Source organism: Meles meles, chromosome 20 (assembly GCF_922984935.1).
Source record: "Meles meles chromosome 20, mMelMel3.1 paternal haplotype, whole genome shotgun sequence".
Lineage (NCBI taxonomy): Eukaryota > Metazoa > Chordata > Mammalia > Carnivora > Mustelidae > Meles > Meles meles.
The window spans coordinates 44,423,812-44,437,193 of NC_060085.1; the positions used below are offsets into that span (position 1 = coordinate 44,423,812).

A 13,382-nucleotide genomic window follows, 5' to 3' on the forward strand; every position below is an offset into this window, starting at 1 on the left:
CAAGTCCTCCCCCTTCTACATGCAAACAATGTGATTTTGGAGAATTACTGTTCTATTCCTAGCTCTAGTACCTTCTCCTATTAAATGGGCATATTATCAATAGCCAATTAGCTTCATAAAACAAAATTTGGGGATGATGAAACAGGTATGAAGTAAAAGTACTCATTTTTTCTTTATTATTCTTTATGTAATATACCTTATATCTGGACCATTTTCTTCTGGCAGCTTTAAAATGTTCCACTCTTAGAGAAGGAATAGATCAGAAAGTTTTAGCAACTAAGGTGAAAATGAATTCACCAAGGGAGAAATGGAAATTACAGTCTCAGGTCTCAAGATTATAGGGTAAAGAATAGGAAGATTTCTTGGGCATTAATGGCAACCTGTAATTTCTCAGTGAGAAGGGTTAACCTTGGATTTCAGAGAGCTAGAGCTTATTCTTTCTTCCCAAATCAGCACTGAATAAAGATCCCTAAACTGAGACATGGCCCTGGGAATTTGCTCAAGATTGTCTTTGTTTCACAAAAGGTTCAAAAGATGAGGAGTCACTGACAACAGGGGAATTTGAACTACATTTTTTTCCTCCTCTATATACTGAAGAAAAATTTACTATCTAGATACCTCTCCCTTTCAAACAAAAACCCTTTGAGCATCTCTTTGGTGGAGACAGAGTAACAGGCTTAGAAGTGAGGCAGCAAAGGACATCAGTAAGGAAACTTAGAAGCAAGAGACCACATGAAATGATAAAAGACTCCAGTAGGGACTTGCAAAAGCAATGAAGTTTCAATACCCTGGAACAGGATGAGAATGTCAAAGCGTATTTTCAAAAATAAAAAGTGAATTGCATTTATGCATACTTGATCTAAGAGCATTAGACTCTTAAGATCAAAGGAATGTTGAGGGTGGAGTAGACAGTTCATAGAAACATAGGTTTAACTTCCCATTCATTGCAAAAATAAATATTTTTGCAACGTCTCAAACATAGCTCATCCATCCTCTGCTTGGCCATCTCTAATGATAGAGAGCTCATTACCTCACAAATCACCTCTGTTACAGCTCTGAAGTTTAGATTGGTCTTCTTGATACTAAGGCCCACAGGGCTTTCTGTAACCTCCAACAGCCAAACTCCTATTTTTGCCTCCTGGGCATCAATAGGAAGGGCTCTTTTTAACCCTTTCTGCACATGACAGCAATTCAAATCTATGAAGACTGCTCAATTATTCTTCTCCCTGTCCCCAGGGTAAAAATGTAAGTGTTTATAATTTTCTTCTGTGATGTAACTTCTGGTCTTTGCTGTGTTGGTTATCTGTCTCTTGATATACTTGAGAATTTGAATTCCCCTTTTGGTAAGGGTGCTCTGAACATAATATTCCAGTTCAACTACATGAGCCATTCATAGGGTGTTGAAAATACAGATTCCATGACACTTCACTCAGATATAAGGAAACCAAATTGCTAGGAATAGGATTAGCTATCTGTATTTCAACAAGCTTCCTTAGTGATTATAATGTGCTCTGAATAAAACATAATTCTCCAGTCTGAACAGTTCAGAGTAAGAATGAAAAATATTATTCATTATATTGTTTCACAAGTTGTAAATCATTCTAGTGTTTGGTTTTCCTGACACTATTCCCATCCTGTTTTTTTTCCCATTTACACAAATAATACATAGTAGTTAAAAATTACAATGTGACAGAAACACTATGTAGAGAGTATAATTTTTTCCCCTCACCCTAAGAAAAACTCTATATATGTTCCTAGGTTGTTAAATTTAATAATTTGTATAAAGACACACAGATGCATACACACACACACACACACACACACACACACACACAGAGCATTAACCACCTTGATTTGCAACATGCTTTTCACATAACCATACATCTTGGTTTTTTTTTCTACCTGAACACTACTTTTATAGGTTTAATGCCACTTTGTACATTTTCACATTCTACATTCTAAGTGGCATTTTTGTTGATTGTTCTCTGACATGTCATCCTCTCCTATTTTCTTCTTTCCTGAGAATTATATCAGAGTTCTGTCAATATAGGTGAATTCATTTTTACTAAAATAACTTATGAATTGTTGTTAGAATGTAATACTTTAGCTCCTCACCACTATTAATGGTCTGTTTGATACTCACTCTTTTTCTTTCTCCCTCTTTCCTTCCTTCTGTCCTTTTGCACTTTCTAAAATCTGTTCCCTAAGTGTACTGTCAGTGCTTTATTTTTCCCTTGGTGAAAGAGATGATAACGACAGCAACATCCCCCCACTTCCACTTCTTCATAAGTTTTTCTATATAGATCAAATTTAAGGTCAGAATAGCTATTGATCTGTATTGCCTCCTCATCCTTTAGAGAATTTAAATACTGTAGAGTTAGTGAAAAATGTTTCTGATAGTCTGCTTCCACCTGGGGTAGATTGCTAGGACATACCATAAATAATTAGTCATTTTGGGCTCTACCATATCTTTCTTCTACACCCGTTTTTAATAAAAGTGCAGATGACAGGGCGCCTGGGTGGCTCAGTGGGTTAAGCCGCTGCCTTCGGCTCAGGTCATGATCTCGGGGTCCTGGGATCAAGTCCCACATGGGGCTCTCTGCTCAGCGGGGAGCCTGCTTCCCTCTCTCTCTCTCTCTGCCTGCCTCTCTACTTGTGATCTGTCTCTGTCAAATAAATGTTTAAAAAAAAAAAAAAGTGCAGATGACAAATATGACCCACAGCCTCTGCCTGAACTAGGGGCCCCTAGTTGCTTTGCTGTTCTATGAGCTGTGATTTCCCACTATGTGATTTCTGAGTTCATCTGCATGTGAGGGTGTTTTCCACCTGTGTATTTCCCTTCTTCACCCCCAGCATCTGTGCATTTCATTTACTTTGGAGTCCCAGGAGAGCCAGTTATAGTCTTCCATTTCCCTAGAAGTAAGTTCAGTTCTACCTTGTTTCCATGATACATACAATTTATTAGTCTTCAGATAATACCACACTTAAAAACTTCAATCCACAAGAATGTTTGTCTCTGGTCGAAGATTTCTGGCTAAATTTTTTTTAAATTGACATGTTATTTGTGCAAAATATGGAATAACTATAACTCTCGTATATTTCTGGTGGAGAGGTCAACAGGTACAACAACTATGAAAAATTCTTTTGGGGTTTCTTATAAAATTAAACATACATCTGTCTTCCTTATTTCTCACTCCTAGGCCTTATCCAAGAGAAATGAAAATGTCAACCGATAGTAATTTCAACTAATACATAATGGTCCCAAGCTGGAAACAATCAAAATGCTCATCAACAAGAAAGTGGCTGAACAAATTGTGGTATATTTATAAAATGGAATATTACCAGCAATAAAAAGCAAAGAAGTACCTGATAGTCACACAACATAGGTGAACATTAAAAAAACCCATGTTAAAAGAAATCAGACACAAAACAGTTTAAAATATTTTATTTTATTTATTTGTCAGAGAGAAGGAGAGAGAGAGAGAGCACACAGGCAGGCAGAGAGGCAGGCAGAGGTGGAGAGAGAAGCAGGCTCCCTGCCTAGCAAGGAGGCCATGTGGGACTCGATCCCAGGACCCTGGGATCATGATCCGAGCTGAAGGCAGCGGCTTAACCCACTGAGCCACCCAGGCATCCCAAAACAGTTTAGTGTAGACATCCTTTGGACTGCATATTGAGAGACACTCTTTCAATGTGAGCATTACTGGAGAAATACATGTGTATTTTAACCCTATGATATTTTATATATGTTACAGCTGTTCTTAATACATTCATCTACTTATTCTCTTGGCATGCCATCATTGCACTCCTAAATGCACAAAGCCAGTGATGGGCAGGATGACTATGTCATGTATCATCCAAATTTGAATATAAGGGAATATTACAATTATACTAGGACAGCAGGCATCAACTGGGGCACAATTTGATTCTAATTATGGAGAAGAGGGCACAGAACTTCCAGATAAGAATGAATACAGTAAGGATAATGCTTAATTTTTCTGTTTCCCAGACTTATCTTATGCATGGACCTTCAATGATAACCCCTTATATGTTCAAGAGGACAACAGGCGGTTTGTATCCCAAGAGACAGGAAACTTATACATTGCCAAAGTGGAACCGTCAGATGTGGGCAACTACACTTGCTTCATAACCAACAAAGAAGCACAGAGAAGTGTTCAAGGACCGCCCACTCCATTAGTGCAGCGCACTGATGGTAAGATGATGAGCTATCTTGGGAATATGCTTTCGCTTCTGAAGCCTGGGCACATCTGTTGAGCTTTCAGCTTCCCTCCGGTTCAGAGGAGCCACATCATCATTGAGTTGAGGTTCAATTTACAAATATGATGGAAATCAGATATTGTAAAAAAAAATATAATAGAAAATTCTATAATTCACTCACATGGTATAGTTTATATGATTCTGGGTATATCATGCCATTTCTTCACTGGCATTGGAACAGATCCTTTCCTTGCTTAAGGAACATTTTATATAAAAAAGTTTGTTTGAGGGAATAGGCGTGTGTGTGTGCACGTGTGGGTGCTGCCAGATTTATTAATGGAATAATATTGTTTTCAATGAGCATATGATGCAGCCTTTCTTTAATGCCTTTTTCTTTTCCAGAGTTGTCTTTTTTGTTTACCCTTTACTTACCTGGCTGGCAAAATGGGAAAAAAAATTCACATCCAAGGAAAGCAAAGCAAGCAAACATTAATTATAAGCATTCCAAAGAGGAATGAAACACTATTCATGCTAATTATATTCCTCCAAGGAACATAATTCAGATTGGTCTCTGATGAGTTTTGTAGTTTAGTCAAGACATAGCTGGCACGAGATTTAGAAAACTAGAAAACCTAAGGAAGTCTTCGAAGTAGAATAATCCTCTAGTTGATTCTTTAATTAAATATTCACAGTGGTAAATGTAAAGATAGAAAACCTGTTGATACATTTTATGATCAGATCTGGACTAGAAATGTAGTACCTCATAGAGTTTTCTTCTCTTTGAGGATTTTAAGAGCAAGAACATAATGCTAATGATGGCTAACAGAATTATGGAGCTAGCTCCATACAGGGAGTTCTTACGACAGAGCTTTTATAATCACTAACCACCCAAATATCCTTGGATAGTCTTAATTCAGAATTCAGCAACCACTAGATTTATTCATAAGTCCAATTTCTCTCCTCCAGTGAGTACTCTGTTCATGAAAGAAAGAGCTCATAAGCCAACAATAATTATAGAAATTCTACCATATTTTTCCTTTTCCTGGTCTACTTTTAGTTTCTCCTTCCCCCCTTCTTAAGTCCTTCATTCTTCTATCCCCTCCATTATCTTTAGTGCATACACAGTAAAAACAGATCAGAAGAATTATATTATATTAATGTTGATAGTATTAATATAAGAAATATCAAACCTCTTCTAAAAGTAGACACTCAGGAAAAATCAGATGTCAAGAAAATAGGACATAGAAAATTTAACTAGTCCGCTGAACTAGTACTCTCTACCACCTCAACCATAACTTCTTTGAATGTTTGGAATGATCAGGTCTTAAAAATCAAGTATTTTTATTTGATACATATTTTGTAAATTTCATCTTCTGTGCAGTCGTGCTGGCCACCAGTCAATCATTTACCTTTGGAATGGATTACTCTGGTATTTGGTTTATAAGTTAAAAAAAAAAATCACAGTTTTTTGGGGAATCTTGATTTGCCACTTATTTCATTAATTAAGTTAATGAGGATAGCCTAGGGATATATTTCTATTACACCTCTGGTAGGTAACATATTTATATACATTAGAATATTGTCTTATTCTTAGCCCTTATCCACAATTCCTTATTAAAAAATTTAAAACTGTAAAAACAAGTGCTTCTTTATACGTGAACAGCAAACTCATTTAGCAGTAAATCCTTAGTGAACTGACATGAGAACATTTATGTCTTTATCTCCATTATTGTTATTAATTTATAGATTTTGTTGCAGAAATACTGTTATTTTCTATTAAGAGACCTCCTACAGTGTTAATGAAAATTTCCTTATTCCTGAACAGATCTGCCCCAGTGAGTTCCATGAAGGGGTAATAGATCTGGATATCTCTAGAGAAGAAATGTTCTTGATAATTCAGAAACATTTTAGAATCTAGGTGCATTCATTTCTTAATTGGAAGACAAATTCTTTGTAAGATTCTAATGTGGAATATAGGGAAATTTGGGATGCCTCTATTCTGACACTCTGATATATCTTAGATATTGCTTTTTTAAGCAAGAAGAAAATCAACTAATTCCTTAAGTCGCATCATGTAGTTTCTTTGCCCTCTATCACTCATTTAAGTCTATGAAAATGTTGTTAATTGAAGTACAAAATAATCAGTTTTTGGCTAATGAAGCATTTACTTCACAGAAAACTTCTATTCTCCAGAAATGCTGCTAGCTCTTTTGATATTTAACAGGTGTGATGGGGGAATATGAACCAAAGATTGAAGTGCGTTTTCCTGAAACTATACAAGCTGCAAAGGATTCATCTGTAAAACTGGAATGCTTTGCCCTTGGAAAGTAAGGTTTTTTGTTTTGTTTGGTTTTGTTTTGTTTCTGATTGCTTAATTTTTTTTAAACCTTTTTGTTATTCAAACATTGCTCTAAGGTGAATTACCAAATAGATTTCAAATGCTGGGCAAAAGTGGAATTTTCTGATTGGAATTTAAATAAACATGCCTAATACTCTGAAAATTATTGGACCTGCAGTTCTCCCCTAAATGTGCTGATGTTTTCTTTAGTTTGAGCATAACGAGTCCCATTTGGGCAGCATCTTGCAGAGGAATATATATACTTGTATAAGATGGTGAACAAGTCACGAAATCGCCAACATATCCTTCACTCCATCTCATCCTACGTCCAGAAATATATTGCCTGGAGTGTCCGCTTGCTTAATTAATCAGCAGTTCTCACAAATGAAAAAACCTGCACTGCAGATTTCCAAAATAAAACTAATTAAAGGCCATTGTTCATAGTGAATCATTAGAATTGAGCAAAACCTGCCCTGGAAGTGGAGGCACTTTGTTTTACTCAGATAAGTGTTTATCAGCGAACAGGTTTGGAATGCTTTGAAGCCAGCCAAATACTTGCAATTTTGCATAGAATATCCAGACATCTCTTAGCCTTTTGGCTATATTCAGACTTCATTTTTATGCCTCTAAATACTAGTACTCAAGTAACGAAGACATAGATAGACTAGATCTGTGTTTTTAAACTGTGTGCATATGAATTACCTGGGGACATTGTTAAATTGGGATTCTGTAGGTCTGAGGTGAGGCTCGATTTCTCCATTTCTAACATGCCTCCAGGTAATGATGATTCTTCATTCCTATAAAACATATTTTGAATAGTAAGCGATTCGACCCTATCAAATTTGAGGGTTTACTTATAAATACAGAGTCTCTTCCCAAGTGGTCATCACATTTAGGAAAAGTAATTTGCGTTCCAAGACGTGAAAAACATTTTGAAAAGTTCCCATTTTGTTATTAAGTAAATATGAAGTGGGAGAGCTAGGTTCTTGTCTCACAGAGTCAAAGAATGAGTCTCACTGACAAAGGAGAGTGAGTGGAGCAACAGAGTTTTATTAAGCAAAGATACAGAGGGGGAAAAAAGCTCCCAGGAGTGAGGAGGGTCACAATAGCTTTGTGCTGAGGGCTTTGAAGGTTGCCCTTTTATTGAAAGCTAACCAGGGAACATAAATCTTTTTAATACTGACAGCATTTTTGTGTAAGCAGGACTAGCGATAACATCTTTAATGGCTTACTTTTTTTTAGGGTCTGTTTATTCTTTGTTGGACACAGGTGAATGCATTAAAAAAGTCCCCCCCATCCCCCGCCCCGCCCTTAGGGCAGGGTGGTATGGTGTGTTCCCTTATCTCTGGTTCCTCACACCTACGCATATTGGGGATTTCTATGAACCTGATCACATAGCCCCCTACCTATTTCTCCCTAGTCCCACTTGTCCCTTTTTCAGACGGACTGAGCATCCAAATAATGCTGGTTATGAAATCTCTTTAAGTTCCTTTCTATACGTGAAGTTTTGTAGTTCTTTAAATTACATTTCTCAAGTTATTCATTTTTCAGGTTTTTTTTTATTTGTTTATTTACAGCATAAGTGTTCATTGTTTTGGCATCACACCCAGTGCTCCATGCAGTACGTGCCCTCCCTATTACCCACCACCATTTTTCAGGTTTTTAAGAGACCGTATTTTATTTTCATACAATATTGGTCCCATAGTGTTTGTCCAATAAATAATTACTAACTGATTAAATCATGCTTAAGAAAGTGACAAATGGGGACTTTCTGTCACAGCCTTTTAAGATATGATGAACTTTCACCATTTTCAAGCTTTCTCTGAAATTAAAGTTTATAAAAAAACATAAAATGTCAGCAAAATACTCTGAGAACTAGACCATTTACTTAAAAAGACCAATGAAAGAAAGCATCTGAAAAGAATATTTATAGCTGATTCTATCATATTTGGCATCAGGAAATATGGATTCCTGTAATTTGAAATATTCTCTTACATGATAAATAACTTTGAAAACTATTGAGCCTGGTTCTCAAAAGCCTTATGTAAATAAATTCCATTTGTTAAACATTTATAAGTAAGAAGTTAGATTTTATGTATATTTTCTATCTACATATAATCCTCATAATTATTCAGGTTATATCATATTTACATTATATATGAGAATACTGAGGCTCAGACTGAATAAGTAACCTGTTCAATTTCAAGCTCCTGTTGAGAATGCAAGGGCAAGTCGAACCTAGTCCCATCTGATTTTTTCTGAACTTAGAAACTTTTAAATAAATGATTAAGCTAACTGCTTGTGAAACCAGTGAAGACAGATTCAATTCACAATATTCTCAAGAGTTGTCTGTAGCAAACATACTTCTTAACCTCTATGAATTTCCACATACTCATCCAAAAGGTGTTATAATGATATCTGCCTTTTATGTTTATTTTGTTTTTTTTTATGTTTATTTTGAAGTATGGGGTGGATAATACACGTAAAAAACATTTAGCACTAAACTTTGCATTTAGGCAATGAACCCTGAATTATTTGAACCCAAAATACAAATTCTGTTATCTTTCTGTCTTACCAGTGTTTGAGTTAGTGGGGATGATGGGACTAGAAAGAGGTACCTCAGAGGGTCTACAGTTCTCAGCTCTGCAGTTCATTCCTTTTCTCTCTGTCTCATACTGATGGCAGTATAAGAAGCAACAAAGAGGGTCAGTTCTGGAGTAGAATGGAGGAGCAGACAAGGAGAAAACTTAGTTGATAAGTATAGGTTTTGAATTGCTCACATATCAGATTTCCTAATTTTATTTATGTTTACCTTTTTTTTCCTTAAAAATTCAAACCTACAGAAATGTTGAAAGAGTAATATCTGGACAATTATGTCAATTATATATGTCCTTCATCTGAACCAACAAAGTATAAATCTTTGCCAAATTTCCTTCTCTCATTTTGTCCTTTGCTCGCTCACTCTCTGTCTCTTCCCCTCTCACCACACACACCCATACCTGTACCCACACACATGCCATGCATCACAACAGATGGGTGATAAGATATAACTTGGCCTGCACTTTTTTAAGGATTTTATTTATTTATTTGACAGACAGAGATCACAAGTAGGCAGAGACGCAGGCACAGAGAGAGAGGGAAGCAGGCTCCCCACTGAGCAGAGAGCCCGATGTGGGGCTTATGATCCCAGGACCCTGAGATCATGACCTGAGCCTAAGGCAGAGGCTTAACCTACTGAGCCACCCAGGTGCCCCATTTGACCTGCATTTTTGAGAGGGATATGCCACACAAAATGTTGCTTAAAATCCACACTCCATTTTTGGCTCAGCTTGCTATGAGATGGAGGAGTGGCGGAAAGGAAAAAGGTAGAGTCAGGAAATGGTGACGTTCCTACTTCACCATACAACTTCACTCTTGATCCTTTTATGGATACATGCTATAAGAATTCACTGGGCATAGATGGAAGGAGTAGATTAATAATCCAAACAGGGGAATCAAAAGCTTAGAATATATGAGGTAAATTGTTGAAAATTCTCAAATGGAATGATTTAGAAATAAATGAAATCCTCTCTTTAATAACCTCATGGTGTGAAAACAATCAGGACATTAAAGCATGGCAAGTGGTCAAACTGCATATGGTAAAATTTATTATCTTAAAACCATGTGGGAATACCTAAGCTTCTGATACAATTTTACTAGTGATATTTGACTAAGGAAAATTAAAGTTGAAAAAATAATAGTTTAAAAAAAACTCTCTGTGTTAAATCTCATCGGATGTCCATTGCTGTACATGAAATAAATGAAGAAAAATGGAAAATGATGAAAATTACTTCATTAAAAATTGCCAAGGAAATAACTGATTTAATGAAATATACTCCATAAGATTTTACGTGATAAAATCAATCAATGTTGAGATTATTTTTATTAAATTAAGTCACTAACATGGGATTGAAATTCCTTAGGGTTAAAAATGGAAAGTCCAAAGCATCCACTGGGTCAAAGTGATAGTGTTAAAATATGCTGGATAAGAAACACATATTTTGTGTAATTCCAGTGGAGCTACATTTCTCATTTCTTCAGATGGACAAAATGTATGTGAAAATGTTTTGTATACATTTGGAAAACATTATACGTTAGTGAGCTACTAACAGTTTTTATATATGCTTGCCACTGGTTTTCAGAGAACAAATTGCATGGCAATTGAAACACTACAAACATACTGAAAATGCTTTTTTAGTTCATTATAAAATATATTTACCAAGTACTATACCAACTTTTTAAAATTTGCACAATTAGTAAACATAGAGAACAACACATTCTTTCCACAATACATTATATGCTTGGCATAAAATAATCTGAAAATGTTAAAAATCAAACCACTTGCTTTATAAATTATAAACCTGTAATTTGCAGTGTCTTTATAAACTCTATTAACGTGGTTTTTTTTCTTTTTAAAAATTTTTATTTTTTAAATTTCTTTTCAGTGTTCCAGAATTCATTGTTTATGCACCACATCCAGTGCTCCATGCAGTATGTGCCCTCCATAATACCCACCACCAGGGTCACCCAACCTCCCACCCCTCACCCCTCTAAAACCCTCAGATTATTTTTCAGAGTCCACAGTCTCTCATGGTTTGTCTCCCCCTCCAGTGTTCCCCAACTCCCTTCTCCTCTACAGTGTTTTTATAAACTCTTCTGAAAGATAATTATGGATCATGTTCTCCAACATCTCTTTGTGAATATGCCATGCTGTATTTGGGCTTGTTGATTTTTCCCCCCCAAATGTAGGAATTACTTTGTACAAATCAATTTAAATCTCCTAGTTCACTTTCTAAGGTGCCACACTTCTTTATAATATGCTTGATAAACACAAGGCTGAGCAAAAGTAATTTGAGGAGGAATGAAGTCAAAGTTCTCTTTCTGAGATCAGAGGAGATCGGGCGCATTCAGGGTGGTATGGCCATAGACCAAAGTTCTCTTTCTTATTAGCAATGTTTTTAAATCCCCTTGTTAAATAACTAATGAATACTTTTTATGTTATAAACTATCTTCATTAAGCAAGGGTTTTATATGTTTTGATAAGAGATAAATAGAGAAAGGGAAGGAGGAAGGGGGGGAAAGGAAATAGTAGGTGAATAGATGAATGTAAGGGAGAAAGAAAAAGATCAATGCTATATGCTATTCTTGAGTTTTTCATTTTCAGGACCTAAGACAGTTCCTAAAATATGAACTGGTTTTCTCTTCTCTTTTCTTTTCTTTCCTCCTCCTCCTCTTCTTCCACCTCCTCCTCTTCCGCCTCCTTTTTGCAAATATCTCCTTTTTTAAAAAATTATTTTTATTAACATATAGTGTATTATTTGCCCCAGGGGTACAGGTTTGTGAATCATCAGGCTTACACACTTCACAGCACTCACCATATCACATACCCTCCCCAATGTCCATAACCCAACCACCCTCTCCCTACCCCCAGCAACCCTCAGTTTGTGAAATTAAGAGTCTCTTACAGTTTGTCTCCCTCCCGATCCCATCTTGTTTCTTTTTTTTCTTTCCCTACCCCCAAACCGCCTGCCCGCCTCTCAAATTCCTCATATCAGAAAGATTATATGATAATTATATATATATATATAATTATATATTGACTTATTTCACTCAGCATAATACCCTCTAGTTTCATCCACATTGTTGCAAATGGCAAGATTTCATTTCTTATGGTGGCTCCATAGTGTTCCATTGTATATATATACTACCTCTTCTTTATCCATTCATCTGTTGATGGACATCTAGGTTCTTTACATAGTTTGGCTATTGTGGACATTGCTGTTATAAACACTCAGGGGCTTGTGCCCCTTCGGATCACTACATTTGTATCTTTAGGGTAAATACCCAGTGGTGTGAATGCTGGGTCTTAGCATAGCTCTGTTTTCAACTTTGTGAGGAACCTCCATGCTGTTTCCAGTGTGGCTGCACCAGCTTGCATTCCCACCAACAGTGTAGGAGGGTTTCCCTTTCTCTGCATCCTTGCAAACATCTGTTTCCTGACTGGTTAACTTTAGCCATTCTGACTGTTTTGAGGTGGTATCTCATTGTGGTTTTGATTTGTATTTCCCTGATGCTGAGTGATATTGAACACTTTTTCACGTGTCTGTTGGCCATCTGGATGTCTTCTTTGCAAAAATGTCTGTTCATGTCTTCTGCCCATTTCTTGATTGGATTATTTGTTCTTTGGGTCTTGAGTTTGGTAAGTTCTTTATAGATTTTGGATACTTTATCTGATGTGTCATTTGCAAATAACTTCTCCCATTCTATTGGTCGTCTAAGGTTTTGTTGACTGTTTCCTTTACTATGCAAAAGATTTTGATCTTGATGAAGTCCCAATAGTTCATTTTTTCCCTTGCAAAGAAACAACAACAACAACAACAAAAAAGCAAGGGAGCTTACTTTGGGAAGAAGTTGCTGCAGCTGAGGTTGAAGAGGTTGCTTCCTGTGTTCTCCTCAAGGATTCTGATGGATTCCTGTCTCACACTGAGGTCTTTCATCCATTTTGTGTCAATTTCTGTGTGTGGAGTAAGGAAATGGCCCAGTGTCATTCTTCTGCATGTGACTGTCCAATTTTCCCAACACCATTTGTTGAAGAGACTGTTTTCCATTGGACATTCTTTCCTGCTTTGTCGAAGATTATTTGGTCATATAGTGGAGGGTCCATTTATGGGCTCTCTGTTCTATTGCATTGATCTATATGTCTGCTTTTGTGCCAGTACCATGCTGTCTTGATAATGACAGCTTTGTAATAGAGTTTAAGTCTGGAATTGTTATGCCACCACTTTGG

The 13,382-nt window shown here is 36.4% G+C and overlaps 1 protein-coding gene across 1 annotated transcript in view; it reads left to right on the plus strand.

Annotated features, from left to right (window-relative positions):
- CNTN6 (contactin 6) overlaps window positions 1-13,382 on the plus strand; it is a 287,198-nt gene that overhangs the window by 160,584 nt on the left and 113,232 nt on the right. The window contains 2 exon segments of the mRNA XM_045991202.1: window positions 4,010-4,213; window positions 6,443-6,545. Of these exon segments, the coding sequence (XP_045847158.1) occupies window positions 4,010-4,213; window positions 6,443-6,545 (307 nt within the window).